General features: G+C 46.7%; 1 protein-coding gene across 1 annotated transcript in view; it reads left to right on the top strand.

The window, feature by feature from the left end:
* KSR2 (kinase suppressor of ras 2) overlaps positions 1–12,528 on the top strand; it is a 332,915-nt gene that overhangs the window by 116,033 nt on the left and 204,354 nt on the right. Inside the window, exon 4 of the mRNA XM_039868258.1 lies at positions 6,838–7,351. Within this exon, the coding sequence (XP_039724192.1) occupies positions 6,838–7,351 (514 nt within the window). The remainder of the gene's footprint in view (positions 1–6,837; positions 7,352–12,528) is intronic.

Genomic DNA, 12,528 nt, shown 5'->3' with positions numbered 1-12,528 from the left:
CGAGGGGTGACCCCAGGATCCCAGGGAGAAGGAGGAGCAGGTGAAGTTCTGCTGCACCCCAGGCCCCTCCCTTTGCATGTCCTGTGGGACTCAGACTCAGCTTGTCTGACCCTGACCTCACCAGCTCCTCTGTGCTCCATTACCTTCTCCCGTGTTTCTTGTTGCTTTGATGGGTGCTAGCAGCCAGGCCAGACACCAGGATGTCACCCGTGCCCTAGGGTCTTGGTTAGGTGTGTGGACCCAAACCCCAGCTGTTCCTCCAGGCTGTATGGCCTTGAGTGAGTCACTGAACCACTCTGTGCCTCAGTTTCCTTGTCTATAAAACAGAGTAATTTTTGTCTCCTTGGTGGGATTGTTGTGTGGCTGGATAATTTGATACAAGTAAATTACTTAGAATAACAGTGTCAGGAACATCATAAATTCTCAATACATGTTAGCCTGTTTTTTTTTTTTCCTCTTCTCCTTATATTCAGTCAAACCACTTAACTCCTTCTCTGCCCCCACAGCCCAACCCCAGGGCCTCATCACCTCCTGTCCAGTCGTCTTCAGTAGCCTCAGCCTGGAATCATGCTGCTTCCTTTGATTAAGCATCTTGCAGAGCTCACATCCTTAATGGGGAAGCAGAGAAGAACTAAACCAGGGGTGAACAAATAAATGACATATATATTATCTGCAATATGTCATATCAAATATGTTATCTTTGATATGTCAGTGATAACAAGTGCTATGGAGGAAAAAAAGCAGGGCTTGGTTATAAAAAAAACAGTGCTGGGGGTGGTTGCTTCAGTCAGAGAAGCATGAGGAGATGACAGTGGACATTTGAACAAATATCAGAGTGAAGGGAGGAGTGAGTTAATGAGATAAAATGAGCAAAGCCATCAGCACAGAGTCTGGACCACCAGTGATGCAGATAAAATGGGCAAGTGATTGAGGATGACTGAGACATCTATTCTGGATGCCCGGAACTCATCCAGTTTGCTCCTCGGTCATTCACTGTGCCAGCCTCTGGGATTTGATATCTGTCATTCCCCTGCCTTCGGCATACTCACAGTCTGGTGGGAAGATCAACAATGAAATCAGTGTCCACTGCAATTCCACTCCCAGGTATAGACCCGAAGGAATCGAAAGCAGACACTCAGAAGTTCATATGTGAGTGATCATAGTGGCGCTGGTCACAACAGCTGAAAGGTGGAAACAACCGAAATGTCCATTGATTGACTAATGGATAAACCAAAGGGGGTCCGTCCATACAATGGAATAGTATTCACCCATAAAAGGGAACGAAGTCCTGATACACGCTACAATTTGGATGAACCTCAAAAACATTATGCTAAGAGAAAGAAGCCAAACATGAATCATACTATGTATGTGTGTGGCACCACTTTTATATGAAATGTTGGCATAGGCAAATCTGTAGTGACAGAGAGCAGAAGAGTGGTTGTCAGGGGCCGGGGGAGGAGGAGGAAATGGGAAATGACTACTAAGTGGGCATGGCATTTCCTATTGAGGTCATAAAAATATTTTTTGGAACTTTGAAAGAGATGGTGATTGCCCAACATAGGGAATGTACTAACTGCCATGGAACTGTTTGCTTTAAAGTGGTTCACTGGGTGTCTTGTGAGTTTCACCTCCGCTAATCAAAGAAGTACTAATCATATAAGTCCTCCAATACAAAATGGAATCCAATGTCAGAGAAAGCACAGGTGTGTGTGAGCAGAAGAGAGGAACCCAGGAGGGCATACTGGAGGAGGTGATGCCTATGCCCAGACCTTGAGGATGAAGGAGAACTTCCCAGGAATAGGGTGGAGTGGAGGGTGAAGAAGGAAGGATGGGAAAGAGGACACAGCAGGGTCAAGGCCAGGAGATGACAGACCGTAGTGAGTTTGGAGAATGCAGGTAGGTCAGTGTGGCTGGAGATACTTTGAAGAAGACAGAAATTCAAGCCAAGGCTGGAAAGAAGGGCGAACGAGCACCAAGCAGGGGTTTTCTCTCCTAAGTGGAAGGGGACGCTCAGAAGTAGGGGTCACCATGACTGATCGATCCCCCGAGGCTGGCTTCCTACAGAGCTCCTGGAAAGCATGGAGCCGAGGGCTCACAGCTGTCAAACCCGGTAGTGGAAGCTGTGGTCCACCGTGTCATGCAGCTATAAGCTCGAGGCTTGGACTCCAGCCCCATGGTCATGCAAGGGAGGGGCTGGCTCTCCCAGTGGGCAAATAGTGAGCAATGGAATTGGGACTGGAGGCCAAGGTTCTGCTCATAATATCACTGTTATATCCCAGCCCCTGATCACACCAGGGGAGGGGCTGGTGCTTGCCTGACGATGTGGTTTGAAAACCATGGGGTCCATTTGCCATAGGATTTTGCCGGAGCCCAAGGTGCTGGCCCAGAGTGCATACACCCGCTACTCCTCCTGTTCCTGTGCGATTAAAGGTGTCCCAGAGACGCGGGTGCCTAGGCGTGTGGGCATCCATTCCTGTTGCTCAGGGGTACCCACTGTGTGTAGGGGAGAGAGGTGATCGGAGGAGCCTCGTGGAAAGATATGTGGAGAAAGGATCAGACGGGACCAGAGTAGCAGCAGAAGCCTGGCCTGAGGCTGCCGGAGGCGACAGAATGGGAGATGATGGCCTGGGGTAAGGTCTTGGTGGTAGAGATGAAGACAAGTGTCTTGACTGGGTGTAAGGGGAGGAGAAAAAAGTGGCTAACATGTATTCATTGCTCTGTCCTGGTGCCTAGAACAGTGCCTGGTACATGAGAGGCATTCAAATATTTGGGAAATACTTGGATGAGTGAATGAATGCATTTAATCCTCACTGTCCCCTCCATGGGAATCACGATCATTCTCATGTTACAAACCCCCAAACTGAGGCTCAGAGAGAACAGATAACTTGTCCGAGGCCACAGAGCTGGTCAGTGGTAGAACCAGAGTTCTAAGCCAGAACTCTGTGAGTCCCAATCCCATATTCCATTTCATTCAGGGAGGCTAAGAGCTATAGCAATAATGCCCAGAGTCACTTCTTTGTGGTCTTGGTGTGCAGTATATGATTAAGATAACTTAATAAATTTACTTTCTTAAAACATGTTTTACTCAGGCTAATTGGACAATGAGTTTGTATTCTCTGAGCAGATATGCCAATCCAGAGCTTGCTTGTTGATGGAGAGGCTGATTTGGTTTGATTTTCTATCTGCCCCCGGCTCTCAGAGCTATTCTGCCTTTCTGAACATCAGTCTCCTAGAAGGACACAGGATGATCTTGGCATCTGTTGCACATACAGCCCTCAGCGCAAAGGCACCCTCTTTAAATGGAAGTTGGCACCGTATTAGCATATTGTTGAGAATCACAATAAGGGTAGCTAACGTTTATGGAGCGCTTGCCGTGGGCTGCTGTGCTCAGCCCATTGCTTGTGTTATTGCATTTGATCCTCATATTCCCCTGAGGTAGGTCCTGTTACTGCCCTATTTCACAGGTGACAAAGCTCAGATTCAGAGAGGTTGGATGAGTGCCCAAGGCCACACAGCCAGTAAGTAGGAGAGCCAGACCTAGGGCTAAGGCATCCGACTCTACTCTACTGTCTTAGTCACTGGGCTGATCTGTAGATATTTGAGAATAGACATAGTGATGGTGACTTTGGTAGAATGTCCTGGCAAAGTCTGAAATGAAGGAAAAGGGACTCTTGTAAGAAATGTTCCAGGATCTATTCCCAATTGGCTGATGGATGAAGGTTGCTGGTCTTCAGTAAATGCGGGTCTCGGCTCTCTGCCACAGACCCCTGTGTCTCGGAGGTCGAGGCGGCCCAGGTCCTGGGCTTGATACCTGGCTGTCAGCTCCCACTGTGGATGTGTCTTCCTTCTTCTCTGCACATCCATTTCCTTATCTACCAAAGCGGAGATCAAAATGGTCCTTCGCACGCAGAGTTACGAAAATTAAGTAAGATGTACAACGGTCTCAGTGTAACGAATGAGGAAAACAGACGACAAACCATTAAATAAGGTCTTATGGTATTTCTTAAAAAAAAAAAAACAAAAAAACAAAAAAAACGCACAGAGGACCATCTGGCAGGCTACACAGCCAAATGGTGACAGGGACGACGGCTATAGAACATTGCCTTTTTCCTTTTCTGAATTTTCTAATTTTTCTATAATGAATATGTAATAGCAAAATGAGTTGTTTTAATTAAAAATGGGGCAGTGACTCAGTGTTCATGGAAGCACTCTGTAAACTGTCAGATGCCCCATCAATTAGCTCTCATCATGGTCCTTATAGTAATTATTATTGTTATTGCCAGTTGGCTATGAGTCGTGATTTATTTCTGCTCAGGTCTCCTTCCTTGACACGTGATGGGAGGGCCCCCTCTGTCATCTTTGGCCAGGTGACTTCTTTCCATTTTTGCTGTCACCACTGAGTTCAGGGCTAGCATCATCTCTCTCCTGGAGTGCTGCAGTCTCCCTTAACTGGGATCTATCTCCTTGTTCAGGCAGCAGCCCGAGTAACCTCTGAGAGGTGACCTTCAGATCAAAACCCTCAGTGGACTGAACTTGGTATAAAATTTACGCTGTACCTTGGCCCTTGGGTCTGGAGGTATGTCCCTCCTCCGTCCCTTCGGCCTCTCCTCGAACCACACGCCCCATTGTCACCACACCTTGGGCACACTGCCATTAAGAAGGTACCCGAAAAAGGGGCCTAGGAAAGTGCCTGCCTTAACTTAGATGGTGTGGAGCCTATAGGTCTGGTATCAGTTGAGCCTTAAGCTTTTCCATCTCAGCGGGAAGGCTGCAGAAAAAGGCTGCACATTGTATCTTGAGAGTCTGAACATGCAGCCCAGGTCTGGATTCATACTCTCAAGACAATAAAGGAGTGAAGAAATGTTAATGCACTATTGGATTTATTTTAGTTTATTACTTATGTCGGGCCTGAAAACCTCTAGTTTTATTCAGGACCGTGCGGATTTTTCTAATGTCTCAATGTTTTCTAATAAACTGTCTCCCAAGAGACTTGCAAAAAAAAAAAAGCCCTTCCTCTCTCTACGTTAGCCCTTGCCATCATCTTCTCCTGTCCTCACCCCTGCTACACTCTCTACTCTCTCTCCTTGGTGATCTTGTCATCGACTTCAGCGTCACTTCCTTAGGAGGCTGATGACTTTACCTAAAGTAAGCCTCCCCTTACTGAAATTTTTATTGAGCTAATCGTAGAGTCACATGCAGTTGTAAGAAATAATACAGAGAGATTCTGTCACAGCTCGGGCTGCTATAACAAAGATCATAGGCTGGGGGCTTAAACAACAGACATTTATTTCTCACAGTTCTGGAGGCTAAAAGTCCAAGGTCAAGGTGCTGGGCAGATTTGGTTCTTGTTGAGGGTCTTCTTCCTGGTTTGTAGACAGCTGCATTCATGCTTCACATGGCTTTTCCTTGGAGCTCTCATCTCTTCATTTCCTTATAAGGGCACTAATCCCATCAGGAGGACCCCACCCTCATGACCACATCTAAACTGAATTAACTTCCAAAGCCTAATTAACCTCCAAATACCATCACCTTGGGGGTTAGGGTTTCAGTGTATGAATTTTGGGGAGATACAGACATTCAGCTCATAACAGATCCCTTATAAAGTTGGCTCAGTTTCTTTCATGATAACTTTTTGCAAAACTATAGTACAATGTCACAAGCAGAATATTGATGTCGATGCAACCTATTGATCTTGTCCAGATTTCTCCATTTTTACTGTGTGTGTGTGTGTGTGTGTATGTGTGTGTGTGTGTGTATTTTCCCATGGCCTCTTGTCACCTGTATTCAAGGCATGTCCAAATTAACTGCAGTGAGGGTACTGGACAGTTCCAATGCTTTAAGTGTCCCCTGTGTTGTCCTTTACAGCCCCAACCGCCTCTCTCCTGCCTGTGGCCTCCATCCCTAACCCCTCTCCAACCACCCATCTGTCCTCCATTTCTAAAAAGTTCTCATTTCAAAAATGGTATATAAATAAGAGCCAGCAGTATGAGACCATTTGGGACTGGCTTTTGTCACTCAGCATAATATCTGGAGAGTCACCAGGTTGCTGTGTGCATCATTGTTCCGTATGGCTGGGCAGTGTTCTGTAGTTTGTACAGGTCACAGTTTGGTTAACCACTCATCGTGGCCAATACTCTGGTCATCATGTCATTCTGTTTGCTTCCCTGCCAGCAGTAACGGCCAGCTGAAATCCTTTCACGAGTATGTCTTCTTGTCTATTATGTTTCTTCAGCAGAACAGAACTTTAGGGACCAGGGCCTGGCTGGGTGTGGTTTCTTGTGCCTTTTCTAAGCATAGCACCTGGCACGTTCAGAAAGTGCTTTTTGGGTGAATGCATGGTTGACACACGCGGGCGTAGATTGGGGAGAAGTATGCAGTGGCAGAATAGTGGACAGGGAGTGACCAGGGGTGAACTTGACTTCTGCAGAATTCACGTATCTCACATGAGACTGAGATATCAAAATTGTTATGTCAGGGAAAGGTTATCCTTGAAAATCCTTTAAGTCACCTTGAAACTATTGGAACTAGGACCCTTGGAAGCTTAAAAGGCAAGAAGTAACTTCTTTTGCTTTTCAGGATATTTGAGTTGGGGGCTCCCCAACCCTGGGACAGAGGAGGGCAAGGCTGTTGAACGGAGATTAGGGTGAGAGAGCCAGCAAAGGGGTTTAATTCCCTTTTTGGAGGGGCCGGGCGGTGTGGTTGAACGGTGTGGTTACGGAGTAGCGCGCGCACGCTGTGACCCGCGTGGGGCGCACGCGGTGTACTGCGCATGCGCTCTCACTCGCCTGGCTTTCTCATGGTTTCTCCGTGTCTCTCTGCTCCTCTGTTCCAACTCAGGAGGCAACCTTTCCAAACAAGACTGGATCATCCAGTGGCCCGCCACGGAGACGGGGAAGGAGAACAGTCCCGTGTGCCCCCCGGAGCCGATCCCGTGGGTCCGCACCCACCTCTCCCAGAGCCCCAGGGTCCAGTCCAAGTGCGTCCAGCACTCCTGTCACGCCAGCCCCACCCCCGGGGCCCCCGTGTACACGCACGTGGACAGGCTCACCGTGGACGCCTACCCGGGCCTGTGCCCGCCGCCACCACTGGAGCCGGGCCACCGCTCCCTGCCCCCGTCGCCCCGGCAGCGGCACGCGGTCCGCACCCCACCGCGCACCCCCAATATCGTCACCACCGTGACCCCACCTGGCACGCCACCCATGAGGAGGAAGAACAAGCTGAAGCCCCCAGGGACCCCGCCGCCCTCCTCCCGGAAGCTGATCCACTTGATCCCGGGTTTCACGGCCCTGCACCGGAGCAAGTCCCATGAGTTCCAGCTGGGTCACCGTGTGGACGAGGCCCACACGCCCAAGTGAGTGCACGGTGGGCGCCGTGGGGGAGCGGAGCCCGGGGTGGCCAGGGGCTGTCTCATGGCCCCAAGTCAGGGATGGCTTGCACCCACTTGTGTTTCTCTCCTCTAGTTGAATGACAGGTAATTGTTTTTGTTTTGTTTTGTTTTGTTTTGTTTTGTTTTGTTTCTTGTTTTTGCCGAGGGCCCGTGAGAAAATGAATAGAACGGAATTTTCCAGAAATGATCTTTCTTAATGCTCTTAGTATTCTAAAGTAGAGGGGGACAAACCATAGACTGGGGGCCGAATCTGAATTTATGGCAACACAGCCAAGTTCATTGTTGTATGTATGATCTGCGGCCACTTTCCTGCTGCGCTGGCTGGGTTGAACAGGGCCCACAATGCCAGAAATATTTATCATCTGGCCCTTGACGGGAAAGTTTGCCGACCCCTGCAGGGTCCACCCTGGTGCTGCCCCTAGAACTAAGATGTGGGCCATATATGCATCCTTGCATTTTCTAGTTGCCATGTTACAAAGAGTAAAAAGAAGCAATAGTAATTTTCATAATATGTCCTTTAACCCAATGTATCAAAATAGTATCACTTCAACATGGAATCCATGTAGAATAGTATTACCGAGGTAGTTTGCCTTTTTTTTTCCTTTCTAAGTTCGAAATCCGGTATGTATTTTACACACATGGTTCATCTCAGTACGAACTGGCTGCATTCCAAGTGGAATGGCTACACAGGCAAGTGGCTTCTGTCCTGGATAGCTCTAGACCGACCCTGTGCAGAGGACATGCTCAGTGTTTATAACTAAGACACACGTCCAGTTCTGCTTGGGATGGGAGAGTGGCTCAGGAAGTGGGGAAATGAAGTGTCAGAGCAAAGGGTATCATACACAAGTTTAGGGTGAGGCCACAGGCACCTAGGGGAGCAAACCATGAAAATGGGTGCAGTGCGTGCCTGGCTCTGGTTTGAGGGGTCTTGCTGCCAGCAGAGGGTGACGCAGTATCTGTAGCTACGTGCTGGTTTTTGGGAGAGACGGGGTAGGTCTCTGCAGGGCCTGACTGTGGCCTGGGTCCCTTGCATTCTTTTGAGGTTCTAAGTGCATTAAAAATGGAAGAAATACGAAACAGGGTTACAAAAGTGGGTAGCATGTTTCAAATAGTTACATTTAACAAAATTGCAGTTAAGGCATAGAAAGAAGGTAAAATGATTATGTATGACCTTATTAGGAGATATGGTAATGAGTCTAAATTTGTTGTGTGCGAGAGGCCCATACCCCTGCCCTGGGAGCCGCACAGCGGTTCATGGCATTTCCAGTGTGTGTGGGCCCATCTGAGGCCTGGGGCTGGCCAGAGACCCCCAGAGAGCGTTCTGGGATGAGCCAAAGGCAAACAGGGCTGGCCCAGCCTTTTGCAGGGAACATAAAGTGCAGAGGCCCTGGCTGAACCTGGCCTTCACTTTGGCTTCTTGTGACATCGCAGTGGCTCTCAAGGATTTCCAGACCCCCGCCCCCAAGCTGTACTCATTCACCTCTGCCTCAGGCATTTATCCAAGGCTCTGGGTCAAGTGTAGAATCCCCAGTGCCATTGACGTGAGGGCGCTCCCCATGGCCCTCGCCGGTGATGAGTGGGTGGGGGCATCTTGCTGCAGTTAACTTCTTTGTACCCCCTGCCCGTGCAGGCAGCACTTCCTGTTCCCTCAAGGGAGCTGTAGCCTCTCTTGATGGGGGCAAAAGTGGCCGCTGTGCTGAAACATACCAAGAGATAAGTAGGAAAGAGGGGCAGGGGCTTGTGTGGGGGCAAAGCCATGGGAGGGGCCTAGGTCCGGCCAACTTGATTCTCCTTCCTCCTTTCCCTTCTGGAATTGGATAATTAGAGGAACCTATGTGCCTGTGACGGTTGGTTACTGTGTGACAAGGTGCTGGGTGAGCACTGAGGATCCTGGATTCTGGGACATACACCTAACCTCTTACTTGGCTCCCAGAGCCAGCTAGCCAAGAAGTCACTCTTCAGGGGGTTGTCTAGGTGGTAGGCACTCCAAGCCCGGGGTGGAGGCCTTCGCCGATTTAGCCAGCGTTTCCCGAGCTCTCATCACCGTATGCAGGTGACTCTAAGACCGTGATTGTCAGAGACATCCTGCAGTAAACATAAAAATATGCACATCTTAGAACTGATGACTGTGGTATGTTCTAGGCTCTGGGCTGGTTGGTGGGGGTGTCATAGAAAGCAAAAAGAAACATAGTCCAGGGCCTCTGTGAAGACCGACATTAATCGAATAACCTCACATAGGCATTGTAATATTGTGTCCAGTAATTATAGGGTTACAGGCTATAAAGAGAAAGTGCAGGATGTTCTCAGCTTGAAACCAGATGGGCCTGATTGAGTTTGAGCTGGAAAAGAGGTGAGAGGGGCGACTAGAGAGGGTCTGGTATCTGGTCAGGGATGGCTTCCCAGAAGTGATGTTTGGATTGAAAGCTGAGTGGGGATTAAGATGGTGAAGGGGTGAAGGTGGAAGAGGTGACAGATATTCCAGCCAGGAGGTGGAAGGGAGCATGACACGTCTGAGGAATTGACAGAAGACCCCTGTGACTGAGAGGGCAAGGCACGTGATGCAAGAAGAGATTCCAGCATTAGGTAAGTGGCGGCATTATTCACAATGGCCAAAAGGTGGAAACAACCCAGGTGTCCGTCAGCAGGTGAGTGTATAGACAAAATATAGTCTGTCCGCATAATGGAATATTATTCAGCCCTAAAAAGGAACAAGATTCAGGCACAGACTACGACACAGATGAACCTCACAAACGTAATGTTAAGTGAAATAAGCCCAAGACATAGGGACAAATATTGTGTCAAACATAATGTTAAGTGAAATAAGCCCAAGACATAGGGACAAGTATTGTGACAAATATGAGGTAGCTGGAACAGGCAAATTCACAGAGGCAGGAAGTAGGATAGAGAAGGAGGGGAGATAGGGCATCAGTGTTGACTGGGTACAGAGTTTTAGTTTGAGAAATGAAGAAGTTCTGGAGATAGGTGGTGGTGATGGTTGTACAACCATGTGAATGTACTTAATGCCACTGAATTATACACTGAAAATGGTTAAAATGGTAAATTTTATGTTACATGTATTTTACAACAACAATGTAAAAAAGTTAGGAAAGCCAAGGGTTGGTAAACTTTTTCTGTAAAAGGACAGATAGTAAATTCTGCAGGCTTTGCAGGCCACGTGGTCTGCTGCATCTCTGCTATTGTAGCAAAAAGCAGCCACAGACAGTAGGCGTGGCGACGTTCCAATAAAACTTTATAAAAACGGGGGCCCGGCTGGGTTTGGCCCATGGGCTGTAGTTTGCCCTGTTGGAAGCCATGGTGTAGAGAGAGGTTCTCTCTTTTAAGGCACTGGGAAGGCCTTATAGTGATTTTGGTGGAAGACATGATCATAACCTTTTATAAAGTTAAGTCAAGCTTGTGTAAAATCAAGTCTGTGTAAAATCTAGATTGGAAACACTTACCCAGACATGTTTGGGACGTCCGAGATGTGAGTAGAGGACAGATGCTCTTCTGATTGGAGTTGGGGTTTCTTCCCATAGTTTTGTGAGAGCCAGAGGGATTCTGGGGCTACTGAGACCTCAAGAAAAGGATGTGGGTGGAAGATCCCAAAAAGGCTGGGAACACGTTGCTAAGGTGGAAGGTGGAGGAGGCATTTGCTGTCTGATAGCTGTGGTCTCCCCATACTGTGTGTCTCCCTCACCCCTCCCTGTGTTGACCACAGAGTGAGATGCACTTGACCGGAAGGCGGAGCCCGGGTCCATGGACACGTAATCTTCTCATCTACAAGGAAGGAGTGACATGAGAGAGACTGTCCATTGTTTTTGTTCCCTAGCTTTATTGAAATATAATTAACATATAACATTGTATATATTTAAGATGTACAGTGTGATAATTTAATACACATATGTATCACAAAATGATTATCACAATAAGGTTAGTCAACCCATTTATTACCTCACATAATAATCTCCTTTTATTGTTTGGTGGGAATATTTAAGGTGTCTGTTAGCAACTTTCAAGTATATGATAACAGTATTTATGACTATAGTCACTATGTTGTCTATTAGATTCCCCAGTATTTATCACTATAGTCACTATGTTGTATATTAGATCCCCTAAACTTATTTGTTTGTAACTGGAAATTTGTACTCTTTGACCAGCATCTTCCCATTTCCCCACACCCCCACCATTCTACTCTCTGTTTCCATGAATTTGACGTTTTTAGATTCCACATCTAAGTGAAGTGATACAATTTTTGTCTTTCTCTGTCTGGCTTATTTCACTCAGTATTAATGCCTGCAAGGTCCATCCGTGTTGTTGCAAATGGCAGGATTTCCTTCTTGGTTTTATGGATGAATAACATTCCATTGTATGTATATATACCGTTGTGTGTGTTTACATTTATGTGTGTCTATGTGCGTAAACACACATAAAGAAATACCTATTTTCTTTATTCATCTATTGATGAACACTTAGGTTGTTTCCGTGTCTTAGCTATTGTGAGTAATGCTGCAATGAACATGGGGCTGCAGATACCTTTTTGAGATGACAGTTCATCTTTGCATATTTACCCAGAAGTGGAATTGCTGGATCATGTGATAGTTCCATTTTTAATTTTTTGAGGAACCTCCATATTATTTTCCATAGCGGCTGCACCAATTTACATGCCCACCAACAATGCAAGGGTTCCCTATTCCTCACATCCTTGCCAGCATTTGTCATCTCTTATTTTTTCTTATAATAGCCATTCTGACCACGTGAGATGGTATATAATTGTGGTTTTGACTTGTATTTCTGTGATGATTAGTGATGTTGAGCACCTTTTCATGTACCTGTTGGCCATTTATATATCTTCTTTGGGAAAATATCTATTCAGGTTTTTTGCCCATTTTTTAATCAGATTATTTAGTTTTTATGCTCCTGAGTTATAGGAGTTCTTTATATATTTTGGATATTCACGCCTTACCAGATATATGATTTACACATATTTTCTACCATTCTGTAGGTTGCTTTTTTATTTATTTTGGTTGTTTCTTTTGCTGTGCAGAAGCTTTTAGTTTGATATAATCCCACTTGTTTTTTTTAATTTTTAAATTACAGTTGGAATATGATATATTAGTTTCAGGTGTACAACATAGTGATTA

This window comes from Pteropus medius, unplaced genomic scaffold (assembly GCF_902729225.1).
Source record: "Pteropus medius unplaced genomic scaffold, Ma_sr-lr_union100, whole genome shotgun sequence".
Lineage (NCBI taxonomy): Eukaryota > Metazoa > Chordata > Mammalia > Chiroptera > Pteropodidae > Pteropus > Pteropus medius.
Note: the sequence above shows the minus strand (reverse complement) of the source record. Positions and strands in the feature narration are given on the sequence as shown.